At 48.9% G+C, this 14,615-nt stretch overlaps 1 protein-coding gene and 1 non-coding gene across 2 annotated transcripts; both read right to left on the bottom strand.

Moving 5' to 3' along the window:
* Positions 1 to 1,269: 1,269 nt before the first annotated feature.
* Positions 1,270 to 8,475, bottom strand: ODC1 (ornithine decarboxylase 1). Its single transcript, XM_052648413.1, has 12 exons — positions 8,356 to 8,475; positions 5,710 to 5,854; positions 5,491 to 5,624; positions 5,057 to 5,230; positions 4,730 to 4,902; positions 4,371 to 4,505; positions 4,148 to 4,229; positions 3,884 to 3,967; positions 2,783 to 2,945; positions 2,542 to 2,654; positions 2,239 to 2,453; positions 1,270 to 1,752 (listed from the first exon to the last, which is right to left on the bottom strand). Exons 3-12 carry the CDS (start codon positions 5,590 to 5,592, stop codon positions 1,608 to 1,610), a joined length of 1,386 nt encoding a protein of 461 aa, XP_052504373.1. The 5' UTR covers positions 5,593 to 5,624; positions 5,710 to 5,854; positions 8,356 to 8,475; the 3' UTR covers positions 1,270 to 1,607.
* LOC128057092 (small nucleolar RNA SNORA42/SNORA80 family) lies at positions 6,964 to 7,096 on the bottom strand. Its single transcript, XR_008200274.1, has one exon. It is a non-coding gene; the product is annotated as a small nucleolar RNA SNORA42/SNORA80 family (small nucleolar RNA).
* Positions 8,476 to 14,615: the final 6,140 nt, after the last annotated feature.

Here is a 14,615-nt window from a genome sequence, read left to right as displayed (position 1 = left end):
CATAATCAGCATTTAGGAATAACAAGGTACAACTTCTGAAAGACTACCAAAACCTTGGTGTCTAGCTCGTACTTCCTGGCACTAATCTACACAGAACAATTTCTCTATCTTGAACTTTAGTGGGCAGATTGAGGACCCAGACAAGGATCTGCTCACAGGAAGTGGGGCAGACTGTTCACTTCAGAGTTCTTCTGCCTCTTCCGCCCAGACTTCGCCAGACCTACTTTCTTTGTGGCTCCTGAGAGGTCTCACTCAGTGGTCTGCCAACTAGAGCAGTGCTCTCAGGTCCAAGGACACCAGGAGTGGTGATGAGCCAAAGCCTAGTCTGGCTAAGCGGCCAGGAGGCAACAGGCGTCACAGCAGTGTGCTGTGTCCAGGTGGAACTCAGGCCTGGGGGAAAGCGGCTTTTCAGAAACTACGAAGTCACTCCCCTCAACTCCTTGGTAAAGGTACTGATAGCATCAAAAGTACTTAATCCAGCCCCTGAGAGGCAAGACGCTGCAGCCTCCCTGTCTGTGCCTGTGTGCTATTCTCCCCATGTCCCTCTAACAGAGCTGGCGAGATACTCGATGTCACCTGCAGGGACTGGGGCTGGTGAGAGACTTACTCAAGAGACTCTGGCTTTTACGTGGCCTGCCCTCCTGTCCAGAGCTACGGCAGGGATTCACAATTCCCTCTTGGGAATTTAAATGTGAGCCTGCCACCCTTTTTCTGAGGTGTAGGGTAAAAAAGAACAAAAGGCCAAGGTCAGATAAGAGCTGCAACTCTGTAACAAGCTAGTTTGTAACTGTACCTTTTCCTGTGTGTGAAGTCAAGGTGCAAATATGAGACTGGTCTCTGGAGGCAAGGCTCAGAGGGCCCTGTGTACCTCACCTAGGCAGCTGCTGTGACAGGCAAAGACCACTTAGTTAACAAGGGGCTCTGGCGTACCAAGCTCAGTCAGCATCCAGGGTAGGGAACCACTAACAGCTGAGGATGCCCACGGTCTTGCCTGTCCTTTTCCTCCCCCTGCCATGGGGTTAGATGCCCTCACTACTCTTTGAGACGCCACATTAGACTTTCTCCAGGACTCAGACTTGAAATAAAAATGTCAAAACAGAAAAAAAGTATTCCACGGATTTTTAAAACATTAAGAACGTGTCAACTCCTCAGTCTTCTGGGGCAATTTTCTCAGTCTACAGGGAAAAAAAACATAAAATTCCCACCTATAACACAAGCTCAGGTGAGCCACCTGAAATGAACACACCATAAAAACTTCCCAATGCCAAGTTATGTCAAGATCCTTTATTCCTTTTTGTTAAAACCGGTCACAACACTAAGCTTCTGGCCCACCCTGCTGATACACAAGCCACAAACGCTTGCTCAGCAGTTGAAGCCTTTAGTAGCATGTTTGAAAAGTGAATAAAAATCCATATAAAACAAATATTCAAATAGTTTCCATAGGAACACAGATAAGTGTGACCCCATCTCCCAGTCTTCCACATTGGTGCACCTGTGCCAACCCTACTCACATAGACATCTCAGAACTAGCAGTAATTAAGTTAAATGGTCCCCCCCAAACCCTTAAATCAAGCTAAACTCGCAGTTAACAGCTACAAGAGTGGTATCTACACGTTAATACGCGTGGAAGCGCAGGCTGCCGAGTGCCGCTTCATGCCGCTCTCCCGGGCACAGGACACAGGCAGGGGACTGACGTCCGGCTCCTCCACTCCGGGCGGGAAGTCCTGGGCCCGGATCTGCTGCATCAGTTGCCTACAGGAGACAGGCGGCAGTCAGAAACCCTGAGTCACCGCTAACAAGCGGCTCCACAGGGTGTGACACAGTAACTTATTCATGAGCCTATTTACATCTCTGGTTACTATGTCATCAGGAAGCAATTCAATGTAGTACTACAGCAAGCATTTCTTTAGAACCATCTTTTTGCTAAGAAGGAAACCACAAGTCACATGCACTAGTTAAAGTACTCTAGGTACAGAAATAGACTGACCAGCCTTTTCTAAATCAACTGTGCCTTAAAATTCTGCAACTATATACATCACTATTACTGGAGGAATTTTCCTTTCATTGTAATTATTCCCAAATTTCTAAAGCATATATTCTTAATAAGGGGAGAAAAACACAAATAATTGTTATTATTTAATTCTAAGCAATTTCTTAATTCTATTGGACAAGAACAAGCATAATCAACCCTGGAAGGTACCTAATTCTTATCAGAACCAAACACACACTGTCACTAACCACGTTGGCCCTGACATCACATAGTAGATGGTGGGTCTCTGGAATCCATTGAAGGTAGAAGCAGCAGCAACAGTGTAAGCACCCATGTTCTCAAAGAGCATCCAATCGCCCACATGCATCTCGGGTAGGTTACAGCGCTCAACAATGCGGTCCAGGCCGTCACAGGTCGGTCCCCAGATGCTGGATGAATAATACTTCTCGTCTGGTTTGGGTCTCTACATTTGAGACAGAGAAACACACCTGCTTACACTTGTTCTGACCAGCCATCTTCCCACTGGTGTATATGACACATTCGGAAGGTACCTTCTGCAGAAGAGGCTTCACGTGTGCGTGGTCGTAAAGAATGCAGTTGAAGGAGCCATATACTCCATCGTTCACGTAATACATGAACGTCCGTTCACTAGACTCCTCTTCATCTAGAAAAGCAAATTTTAAAAAAAAGGAGAAAATGATTAGAAAAGCAGAAATAGTCTCAACTACCACTTAACCATTTTAGGTACGAACTTTCAGTATATATATGCAATGATTCAATCTTGATACCTACCATCAGAGCCTGTCTGTTCCTTTAATACAAGTTTTTTGGCAATAATATTAACTGCGAGCGTGAAAGCTGATGCAACATAGTATCTGCCTGGCTCAGCTATGATTCTCACTCTAGAGTCGGATGGAAAATACTTGTCCAGTGCTGGGTTGATTACACTGGTGATCTACCAGAGACAGACAGAAAAGAGTAATTGGTCATCAAGGGGAACTCACATGGGGCAGCACTTTGAAACACATCAAAAACATTGAGAGCTGCCATCAACAGAGGTTTATCTTCAAACAGCAAACGATAAACACCTCCCTGAAAACCAGTCTGCATATCCTGTGGTTTCATTTTGATTATCCTCAAGACTTTTTACTCTTTAATAAGATGTTATGGTATGATTTTATTAAGCAATGGGACAAATTTATTACCAGTGCCTAAATATTTTTATCTAACATATAAATATATACTAACAAGGTAAACTCTGTATTCTTCCTATTCACATAAATTTTAACAAAGTATGGATTTTATAAGTAAGTAGCATATAATGGCTTACCTTCAATGACTAAACAACAACGTTCTAAGTAAAGGAAGCACAAAATCTAGCAAATGTACTAAAGTCAGCAGGTTCTCTTAACTCCACAGTGACAGTCCTCAATTTTCCTAAGACTTTTGAAAATACTGTCTCATTTTATTTTAGAAAACTAGTAAGATAATACAGGGCTTCCCTGGTGGCCCAGAGAGTAAAGAATCTGCCTGCAACGCACAAGACCCAGGTTTGATCCCTGGCTTGAGATGATCCCCAGAGAAGGAACTGGCTACCCACTCCAGGATTTCTGCCTGGAGAATTCCATGGACAGAGGAGCCTGGCAGGCTATAGTCCATGGGGTCACAAAGAGTTGGACACAACTGAGAGACTAATTAACTAACATAATACAATTTTAAATAGCACAGAAGTCATTCAAAATACCAGACCAAGTCATTCAAAATACCACACCAAGACATTTACTTTCATGTTTGTACAGTCCCTTCTGATGATTAGTTGTGACATATAAGTTTTGAAATATTTCAAAAAGGAACCTGCTAAGAGCTACAGACTGTAATTCTGTTATAAATTACCTCTTCAAATTTAAGCTTTACATCCTCAGATCCAGGAAAGCCACCACCAATATCAAGCAGATACATGTTGAAACCAACCTCAGCCTGGAGTCAAGAAAATTAAGTCCATCAGCCAGATTAACAAGTCATGAAAAACGTATACAGCAGGTTAAGGTTAAATATGTAATATGAGATGAGTTTTATGAAGGTCAATTCTAGAACTGGGACAAGTTGTTAATGCCATCCCTGCCCCCCTCCTCACACATGGGGCTCACAGATACTCACGCCCATGTCAAAGACACAGCGGGCATCAGAGATGGCCTGCACAAAGGTCTCAGGATCAGTACAGCCACTTCCCACGTGGAAGCTGGTGTCAAAAAAAAAAAAAACACAAAAAATACACTATTTCTTACTATTTCTGGAAATAACTATTCATGGTAGGAGAAGACTTATAAAACTTGCATTGTCTAATACTTCATCTCCATCCCTGCCATCACCAAGATCTCACCTGACACCAATGACATCAATATCTAGCTCTTTCGCCCGTTCCAAAAGCAGCCTGCTGGTTTTGAGCGTGGCACCAAATTTGACACTGAGGCGACAGACTGCTTTGGAATCATCAGTGGCGATCCGCAAAACCAACCTAGAAGCAAGAAAAGTATATCAAATTTCCCACCGACACAAGATCACCTACAGCCGTGGTTAAAATAAGACTCCTTGGCTCTGATACCCTGTGGTCTGAGTCTAATTTGGTTTAACTCAGTACACAGATAATTTACTAGTATAGAAATCTAACAACTGGAAATTTGAGTTTGTTCATATTATACATGTCCCATATCTGATCAGCCCTCAAATAGAATAACTTACTTGGCCTTTGGATGTGCCCTGGCAACTTTCATCAGCTCAACTTCACTATCAAAAGTCATCATCTGGACTCCGTTATTGGCAGCATACTTAATCTGAGACACTTGTTTACATGGATTTGCATAGATAATCCTCTCTGGGGGCACCCCGAGACTCTGCACCAATTGTATTTCAGTCTGAAAAAGAGGTATTTACACATGTAGCTAATATATGGACAAGCTGGCCCATGTCCACTCTCTTTAGCATCCTCTGCTCAAGCAAAGCAATTCTGATCTTCCCTGCTGGGAGGGCCATTACAGACATCATTTGAGTTCTGCTGCTTTTGCTCACCTTGCTGGCACAGTCAAATCCTGTCCCAATGGCAGCAAGTGTCTTCACTATGGTTCTGCTATCATTGCATTTGACTGCATAAAAGGGGGTGACCCGAGGAAGAGCTTTCAACCATCTCAGATGTTTCTTCAGAATGTCTCCCAGGTCCGCAACATAGAAGGCATCCTTATCATCCTGCAGTAAGAGTGGTTACAGAAGACCCATCAGCAATTTAACAGATGACCAAGGCACAGCCTTCCCTTCACTTGCCATCGTTCTCATGAACCCTAGTCAATCATGGACATGATAATCACAATTGTCACTGGAGGATCCACAGCCAATTAAATTCCCAATTCCCTAACAGGACATTTCCATAAGACCCTTCTGAAGTTTCCCATTCATCTGCCTAACATTCTCAAAGCTGCACTACCAGCACAGACTTCATATATACTTACAGAAGAAGAAACTTCATTAATTTTTTGGTCCAGAATGTCCTTGGCAGTAAAGCCTTCATCCAAGAAATGGCAGTCAAACTCTTCATTACTAAAGCTGTTCATGGTCTCTTGATGTCTTTTTGAGACACAACAAACTGCAAATAGGGCAGACAAATCTACTCAGAAGTTTTATTAATACTTAGTAACTAAGATAAACTTGCAACAATCACAAATACTTACGTAGAAAACGTAAGAGATGGAATTTAAAGGGATTATGCCAACTTTTCACAAAGGCAATTCTCCAGGAATTCCAAGTCCACCGAAGATGCGTGTGCTCTCTGTACAGCACTGGAAATGTTCGATAAACATACAATCTGCTGTCCACCTTCAGAGCACATTAAATTGGAAGATCAGGTATTGACAGCACACACACACCCAAGAAGCAGGGCTACTAAAGCACCCTCCAGACAGCTCACTCCCTGGGTTTGGAAATCCCATTATTTCTAGGTTTAAGTCCAATGGTTCTATAAATCTCAATGGAATGAGGACCTCACAGATTCAACACTAGAGTTTTTCAAACTCAACTTCCATATATAGTACTGTACTTAGTCACTCAGTCGTGTCTGACTCTTTGTGACCCCATGGACTATAGCCTGCCAGGCTCCTCTGTCCATGGGATTCTCCAGGCAAGAATACTGGAGTGGGTTGCCATGCCCTTCTCCAGAGAATCTTCCCGACCCAGGGATGGAACCCAGGTCTTCCGCATTGCAGGCGGATTCTTTACCAGCTGAGCTACCAATGAAGCCCATATATAGTTCTGTCCACCTCAAAAAAGGCACTCCAAACATTCCTGCTAAAATGCAGAATACAGGTTTCAGAAACTTTCCTGCACTCAGTCCACTGAGAGGGAAAAAGCTTCATGACAGCTTACTTTCAGACCTGTTTTTCTTTAGAAGCTTAAAACACCATGATAGCAATTTTGCAAAGCTGCCATATAAACACCTTGCTATTTCCTAGATTTGCTAAGTCTTTTACAGAAGAACTTTTAGTGACCAACAGGCACTGTTATCAATTTACTGAGTGCTCTAAATTTTCCTGAGAAAGGAGCTAATTTTCATGCTAGGCATGTGTTTTTTTTTTAAATGCAATTAAAAAAAAATCAACAGAATGTATTACAGCTGCTGTATCTGAATGGCAATCGATATTCTAAAACCAGCGCTGCCTACTAAACTACTTGGGATTCTGGGAATCCCAACTATCCTCACAGGCACTCTAACTTACATGATTGGCTATGAATGATAATCACCTGGGAGTCATTCTCAACTATGAATTACAAAAATTAGCAAACAATGATTTCTGAATAAACAAAAATAAAGCTCATTTAACCATCAGAGCCACTGTCCTTGGCATTCACAAAATGTGACATTGGTCAATGAGTTACCTTAAAATTATTATTTTAATCTATTTAATCTCTGATAGGGAGGTCATCTTTTCCACTGTGCAACCCACTTCAGTGCCTGCAGCCTACTGGCAGAGGCCAGGCAATGGTTCGGGGCCGGGTTTGCTCTGGCATGGGACACTATGAGAGGCCCAGGGGGACGAGCCTGCCATAAATCCAAACCCATGCATGGGAGAACTTGCAAGACTTGATCTAATGTGACTTGCTGGCTTTGTCAACCTCCTAGCTTCCTAATTTGCCCTTAGGGGAAGGGAACAGACCGCCAGCACACACATTCTGTCTACAAAAGTAACATTTAAATAGGGTCACCAGTGATAGACTGGGCCGTGCTGGGTCTTTAAAAAAAAAAAAAAAGACAACATTCAGGCTTAAATTTACAAGTGTGTATTTCTCTGAAACACACCACTATTAAGTATTTTGCTTCCTCGTATCTTTCAAAGCTTTTCTTCAGTAACTTTTGATACAGAGAAAGTTCACCCCAGAACACCTTTGGGTGTTTTTTTCTATATGGCTACGTTACTTAAAATGACATGGATTAGCAAAACATGGGCCTTCTCTGGTATGAAATTATTTTTTGCCAATTGGGAAACGTTAGACAGGTACCAACTCAAACCGCAACTGAAAATTTTACAAATCGATTAAATTTTAGATTTGAATGAAATTAGCACATTTTGTCCTCCCTACTAGACACTCCTAAAAGGTTCTGCTCCCCACATCTTCCCTCATTATTTCGGATTCTCAAACAGTCGGCCGTTTGGGGAAAATCTTGTGACTGGCTCCTACGTCTTAGTCGTTCGTCTGATCTTAATAATCTAAGGACTTTTCCTAAATCGCCAAGTCAAAGATTCCATCAACATTTCTAAGTCCGGCCGAGCAGTATCAGTTACACACGGGTTATCTCAGCTCTAGCGATCTGAGTGGCTTTCTATATTGGGCCATTCGCTCTGTACACACAGCAGGGGGGAAAAAAAAAAACTAAAAAAAAAAAAAGGAAATTCCAGGGCAACACGGCGGAACGGCACGTGCACGGGAGGCCGGCACCCAGAGACTTGTGCCGGTCTCGCCTCCTGCCTCCTCCTGCACCTGCTGCCGGACCACCACATGGGTTTAAAAAAAATAGCGGCTGAAGGATCGAGCTCCAGAGCTTCCGGCTCAGAAAACCCTCACTGACGTGGTTCAGAAAAGGTGAACTCTGGGCCGTCCCAGCGCCAGGCTGCCCTTGAGCCGGGAGGGGTCGGGGTCCGGCTCCACCCGGGACCCCCAGGGCCGACGGGCCGGGCTCTGCGACCACGTGTCCTCGCAGCTCCAGGGGCCCGCTATGCTCCGGTCTCCGGGACACGTGGCCGGCACCCCCCGCCCCTCACCCGCGCCCGCCCGCCCGCCCGCCCGCCGGCCTCCCTACCGCCCGAACGCGACCCCTCTTTTACCTCAGAGCGCAGGGGCGCGGCGGGCCAACCCCATGGAGACAACGCGCCGCCGCCGAGCGCTGAAGGACCCGCCGGCCGCCCCGCCGCCCCCGTCAGCCGCTCGCCCGGCCGCCCGCCGCCTCGCTCCCTCCCGCGGAGGACTGCCGGCCCGAGGTGGCGCCGGAGCGCTGGCAGAGGGGCGGCGGCGGCGGAGGCTGAGGGGGAACTGACAAAGCCCGGCGCGCCGCCGCGCCGCTACTTATAGCGCCGCGCGTGTCGTCATGGAGACGCACCAGCTCAAACCAGCCGCGATCGGTTCCGTCCGGGCGTCCTCCCAGGGAGGGGGCGGGGCCAACCCGGGATGGGGAGAGGGAGGGGTGGGGGTCGCCGGCGGATCGACGTCAGCACCTCCCAGCCCCGCCCAACCCCGCCCCTCCCGGGCCCGCCGCCGGCCCACGCATGCGCACCAGCCGCGGGCTCCCCGGGGCTCCGCGCGCCTGGCTGGCCGCCTAAGGCGGGTAGCCGCTCGCACGCCAGCCGAAGGATTGCAAAACCTGCCTCTGAACGCCCGCCGGATGGCAGCGTGTGCGCCAAGCCAGCGCTCTCCTTCCACCTGGCATCAAATGCCGCGTGCCCTCGGGCAGAGAACGGAAATCGCTGGGCGCGAGCGGGCCACGTGGACCCCACCTGGCGGACCCCGGGCCCTTCTTTCTTTCTGCGGGGCGTCTGTATATGCCGGTGGGAGGACCTGGAGGTGATCCTGGAGCAGCTCCACCCCACGAAGAAGTGGGGCAGGAGGCAGAAGGGGCAGCGGTCAGCGGGCAAATTAAGAGGCACAGCTCTGGGCAGCTCTCGAGCCGCTGAGCGTATTGAACCGCGTCTGACATGTCCGGGTGTCTTCCTAGAAGGTAGCAGGCAGCCGAGGACATGCGAAGAGGCACGTTGCGCTTAAACCAGAGACTCGTCTAAGGGCGTTAGGGCAAGGGGGGGGAGGTAACAGGTCTGCAAGCCACCGGGCGATCCACTGTCCTTTGTATTGTTGTTCAGTCGCTCAATCGTTTCCGACTCTGCGACCCCAGGGATTGCAGCACGCCAGGCGTCCCTGTCCTTAACCATCTCCTCCTGGAGCTTGGTCAGACTCCTGCTGGTTGAGTCGGTGATGCCATCCAGCCATCTCATCCTCTGGCGTCCCCTTCTCCTCCTGCCTTCAATCTTTCCCAGCATCGGGGTCTTTTTCTAATCAGTGGGCTCATCAAATCAGGTGGCCAAAGTACTGGAGCTTTAGCCTCAGTCCTTCCAGTGAATATTCAGGATTTATTTCCTTTAGGATGGACTGGTTTGGTCTCCTTACAGTCCAAGGGACTCTCAAGAGTCTTCTCCAACACCACAGTTCGAAAGCATCAATTCTTCCGTGCTCAGCTTTCTTTATGGTCCAACTCCAACATCCATATATGACTACTGGGGAAACCATAGCTTTGACTATTCAGACCTTTGTTGGCAAAGTCATGTCTCCACTTTTTAATATGCTATCTAGGTTTGTCATAGCTTTTCTTCCAAAGAGCAAGCATCTTTTAATTTCATGGCTGCAGTCACCATCTGCAGTGATTTGGAGCCTAAGATAATAAAGTCTGTCAGGGTATTGAGTGGTGCTTATCAATGACCTCTCTGAGGGCAGCTGTGATTGGCTCACTTTGGGAGAGTTATGTGAGTCCCAACACAACAACAGTGGCTACAGGAGGAATACATATGGCAAAAACTGGGAAACTGGGAGTCCCCAGGAGTGCAGCCAAGACTCTGATGGAGAACTGGCCTCTCCCAGATGCTGCCCACCCTCACCACCACTGCCGACCTTAGGGAGGCACGTGGGGCACTTTTTTCCCCTTGCATTTAAAGTGTTCCTTCCCTTGTAGACAAAGTCCAACAGACACCATTATGTCCCAACGTAGGGTGTGACTGACCTGAGGGCTGCCAGTGGGAGTAAAAAGGTGTGAAATTAGCGCTAGCCACACAGTCAGTGAAGGGGACGAGCCTGGCAGAACTCAGTGCTATAGTCTACCTTGATCTCAATTTGCTGTATGATCTTGGGTAAGTTACTTCCCTTCTCTGGGCCTCAGGAGAAAACGGGACTAGAAGACCCAAGGATCTTCACTGCTACAAAAACCTCCTTTGTGAAGAGTACTAGTTTGATGAATGCAGAAGTGAATGAGTAACCTAACTTTCCCTGGGCCATGCATGGCTTCCACAGAATCAAGAAGAGAGATGACAGAAGAGGGTAAAGAGCAGCGAGTCCTCATATGTGAGGGGACATGACAGCTGCCTTTACTCTTGGTCACCCTGATCAATTTATTCTTTACACAGTCCTTGAGCAACCACTGAGTACCAGGTACCACTAGGGAGGTGGGGGGTGGGGGGGTGGGTGGCGAGGGGAGTGCGGGGGTGCGGGGGGGAGGGGGGGGTGTTACTCCACCCTAGCAAGTTTAATTCCTAGGAGGGATTGAGATTAACAATACAATAAACAGTCCCATCTGAGAACATTACAGCCCCAGGCACTAAGTGGGACAGCTTCGATTTCGTGGTGAACACTCTGGGATTTGTCCCCGCTCTGTGAAGAAACATTTTGTTCCAGTGACACGCAGATTTTTTTCCCTCAAACTCCGGAAGTCTCCCGTGTCCAGTGCCAAGGCCAAGAGGGAGCATTGTCTGCTGCCCTGCTCTCCCAGGCCCATCAATCAACCAGTCCTTGTGGCGATCATTGTCCCCTGCTATTGGGCTTCCTTCCAGTGGGGGGAACCGGATGTCTCCGAGTGTGGGATCCTAGTGGGAGCCTCGTGTGGAGGGAAGGCCAGCCAGCCCCCTGCCCCCCCGACGCCCCCCCCCCCCCCCCCCCCCCCCCCCGTCCTGCCAGCAGCTTGCTGTTCTGTGACCTTGGCCATCTCCTTGACCCTGTATGAGCCTCTCTGTCTCCAGCCATCAAGGGTCTGGCCCTGGTCTAGGGTCTCTTTCAGCTCAGTCCTGTGATTGTATTTTAGAATTAGAAGTATTCACTAGAACAAAGAGGCGAATTCTCGATTCAGGAAGCCAGGTGGTCTGTCTCTCTGCCACTCACCCGTGCCACTCCCGCACGGGTCACCCCCACACACGGCCTCTCTTGCCAGCCCACCTCTAACATACAAACTGCATGTATGTTGCACTCTCCTCTGGGGAGGCCTGGCCATGCCCAGATGACCCATCTTGACCCAGATGGGGAAACAGAAGCAAGGGAAGGAGGAGGTGCTGGTTCCCTGAGGGCTGGCCCTGGGGCTGCAGGCAGACTCTTGACTTTGGCCTTAGGCCTGGGAGTCAGCAGGCCTGAGTCATTAAACCCAGTTACTAATCTGGATCTGAGAAGATAAACCTACAGTGACTAAACCTGGTCTTGTTCAAATGCATGGCATTCTTGTATTTCTGCATAAATTCCATAGACTTTATCTTCTCCCTTACAATTTTTTTTTTTTCCTTAAAGAAAAGCAGCATATCCTTGCAAACTATGAAGTTACCCTTACATGGAGATAAGGTTTTTGTGTTTGGTGCAGAGGCAATAACTTAGAGAAGGAAGCAAAAACATCCGAATGCACGTGGGACATGCCAATAAGATCGGTGCCCTTGGTCATCCCACCTCAGTTCTGGGACCAACTCCAATTATTTAAGCTGTCTTCAGCACCTAGCTCATCACGAAACCCTGAGCATCACTTCTGCTCTCTGGATCTCAAGGCCTTTTGGTAAAATGTTCTTTAGCTGGACTGGACTGGATCAAAGCTCTGATGTCCTAAGAATCTCTGACGTATTTTACAAAGAACTCTGTATAAATCTGCTGACCACGTTTTCTGATACCAAAAGTGAGGACGTGTCTGGCACAAAAGGTGTTTTTTCTTAAGTTATTTATCTGAAAGGACTAATAAAGGTACATGATGATTACAAATGCATGGAGTCACCTTTACTGAGCAGGAGTAACATCAAAGATGACGGTCAGCAAGAATTTACGTATCCGTGTCCTCAATATTGAACAATCAACGTCGAGAACTTTTCGGAAAATGGGTTTGTATCCGGTCCACGTGTCCGTGGTCATATCCCACACCAAGTTTCTTCCCGGGAGTGTAGTAAGAGTTGACTGTGGAGTGAGGTTCATGACATCCGGCCACAGGAGGATGTGGGGACCTGTCCTGCCAGGGTGCCACTAACTCAGGGAAGTGGGACTCAATCACGGCACACAGCTTGTCACGTGTGGACGTTTGACCAAAAATAGAGCTCGGAAGTTCATCACTCACTAATCCTCCAGCCCTGCCCTTGAATTGTTTTAGGTGTTTCCAAAAGTCCAATCCACCCTCTGAGGCGGAAAGTGTATGTCTTTGCCAATTTCCAAATGATGTGCCTGGGGCAGCCGGGAGCTTCCTGGGAGGCCCTCCTCACTCTGAACCACACAGGCGTCATCGGAGAAATGGAGCATCCCCAAAAATACCTGTCAGAAGCCAAAGACACCAGTGGAAACCCCAGGACATTTGTGTTACAAAGCCTTGTTGCATCACCGCCCCACCCAGCCTCCACCCTGGTGCGGCTCCCTGGGAGGTGCTGGAACAAGGGCCACCTGGCAGGAAGTGGGTCAGGGCCTCCGGGAGCCCAGCAGGGCCCTGCGGCTGGTCAGTGGCCACACAGTACATTGAAGGGAAGAGGTGGCCTCTGTCCAGGGGTTGAAGCAAGCACTCACTTGCCTGGCGCATTGATTGCAGTGATGCTTTGCTTCCCCTCGCCTGCCTTTTCAGCGGACAGAAGTCAGAGTCTGAGGAAGCGTGTGCCTGGCCAGCTTTGGACACTCCACCTACCTCAGATGTGGTTTCACAGCAGGACAGGTTTCAGATCTGACCAGCCATTTGTTTGCAATCCTTCACTGGTGGCTCTTGGTCCACAGGGTAAAGGCCTAACCTCTTAGGCTGGCACCCAGGACCCTCTGACCCTGCCCTCCTCACCTCCCAAGGCTCACCCACCTCTTGCTGTCCCAGGCCCTGCAGGCCTGACATCCCAGCCCAGATCACACTGGACAGGCTCCTTGGGTCTCCCACTCCCACTCCCTTTGAAGTCAGGACCACGATTTACTTCTCTGCTTAGGTGTCTAGCCCAGGACCTGGTACACAAAAGTCTGTTGCTGATGTTAATTTGAAACTAGGGCCATCCTGAGAAATCTGTGGTGTGCATCCGCTGCATGACTGACAAACTGGTGGGAGTTTCTGAAAGTCAGGGGATAAAAGATTCAGAATGTTTTCCTTCGGTCATCTGTTCGTTTATTCAATACACGTTCATATTGTGCCTGCTACGTGCAAGTGAGGTACTAGGTGAGGGAAGGCTGGCTTCTTGGGGACCAGCAGGGAACTGATGGGTGCCCAATGAAACCTGACCTTCTCCCCAATGCTTAAACAAAACTGATTCCTTTTATTTTTTCTTAAGCTCCTGGTGATTGCATCTGACCTGACATGCCGCAGCATCTCTGCTAGGTTTGCCATGGCCCCATTTTTGCTGGAGCCGCACCCTGGTGGGGCCCCACCTGTGGGAATCCCCAGAGTCTACAAGACTTCTTCCTCCCATGGCAGGGAACAGCACGCGGAAGGCGCTTGCACAACCTAAACCATCTGGGAGGTGTGTGCTCTCTTCCCAGGAGCGGGGTGAGCATCACTTTCCTGCCGAGTCAGAACCTGCTGGCTGTCAGAACCCAGCCAGCAGGGTCACGCCGGCCTGAGCCCCGGGGGGGCCTGGACACAAGACAGCCACGGGATCCCAAGGAGGGGCTGCAGGAACACCGAAAGAGGAGGCTCATCGCCTCCCTTCAGACAGCCTGCGGGCCCTTGTTCTAGGCTAGGCCCCTCCTGCCGCTGTGGGGAAGATGAGCAAAGGAGGCCCCTGCCCTCAAGGCACTGACATTCCAGAGGGGAGACTGATCCCAGGGTTTCTGCTCCGCATGTCTGGTCGCTGGGACAGTGGTCACCAAGGGCAAACACCATGGGGCCCAAGGGCAGAGGGTGAGCTCCAGCTGGGTGCTAGGAAGAGCTCAGGGAGACCTCTGGGCCTGGGGAGGTTCGTCCAGGGCTGAGGTGGGCCACGGAGGTGCCCGGGGCACACAGGACTGGAACAGGACCTGGGGGTACCACCACGGGCCCCACCTCACTTGAAGAGGACCGAGGAGTATGGTGTGCAGGGGTCACTCTAGGGGTATCATCCGACACCCAGGGGCTATTGCCTCACTGAGCGGACAGTCT

The sequence above is a fragment of the Budorcas taxicolor genome, chromosome 11, assembly GCF_023091745.1.
Source record: "Budorcas taxicolor isolate Tak-1 chromosome 11, Takin1.1, whole genome shotgun sequence".
Taxonomy (NCBI): Eukaryota; Metazoa; Chordata; class Mammalia; order Artiodactyla; family Bovidae; genus Budorcas; species Budorcas taxicolor.
This window is presented reverse-complemented; position numbering and strand designations above follow the sequence as displayed.

Excerpts from the sequence above, each read along its gene's own strand:
- ODC1 (XM_052648413.1), bottom strand. The coding sequence starts at position 5,592 with ATGAACAGCTTTAGTAATGAAGAGTTTGACTGCCATTTCTTGGATGAA. Across the intron at positions 2,946-3,883 it reads TAAAGCTTAAATTTGAAGAG|ATCACCAGTGTAATCAACCC; the intron begins GTAATTTATAAC and ends TGTCTCTGGTAG. Across the intron at positions 2,655-2,782 it reads GGAACAGACAGGCTCTGATG|ATGAAGAGGAGTCTAGTGAA; the intron begins GTAGGTATCAAG and ends TTGCTTTTCTAG.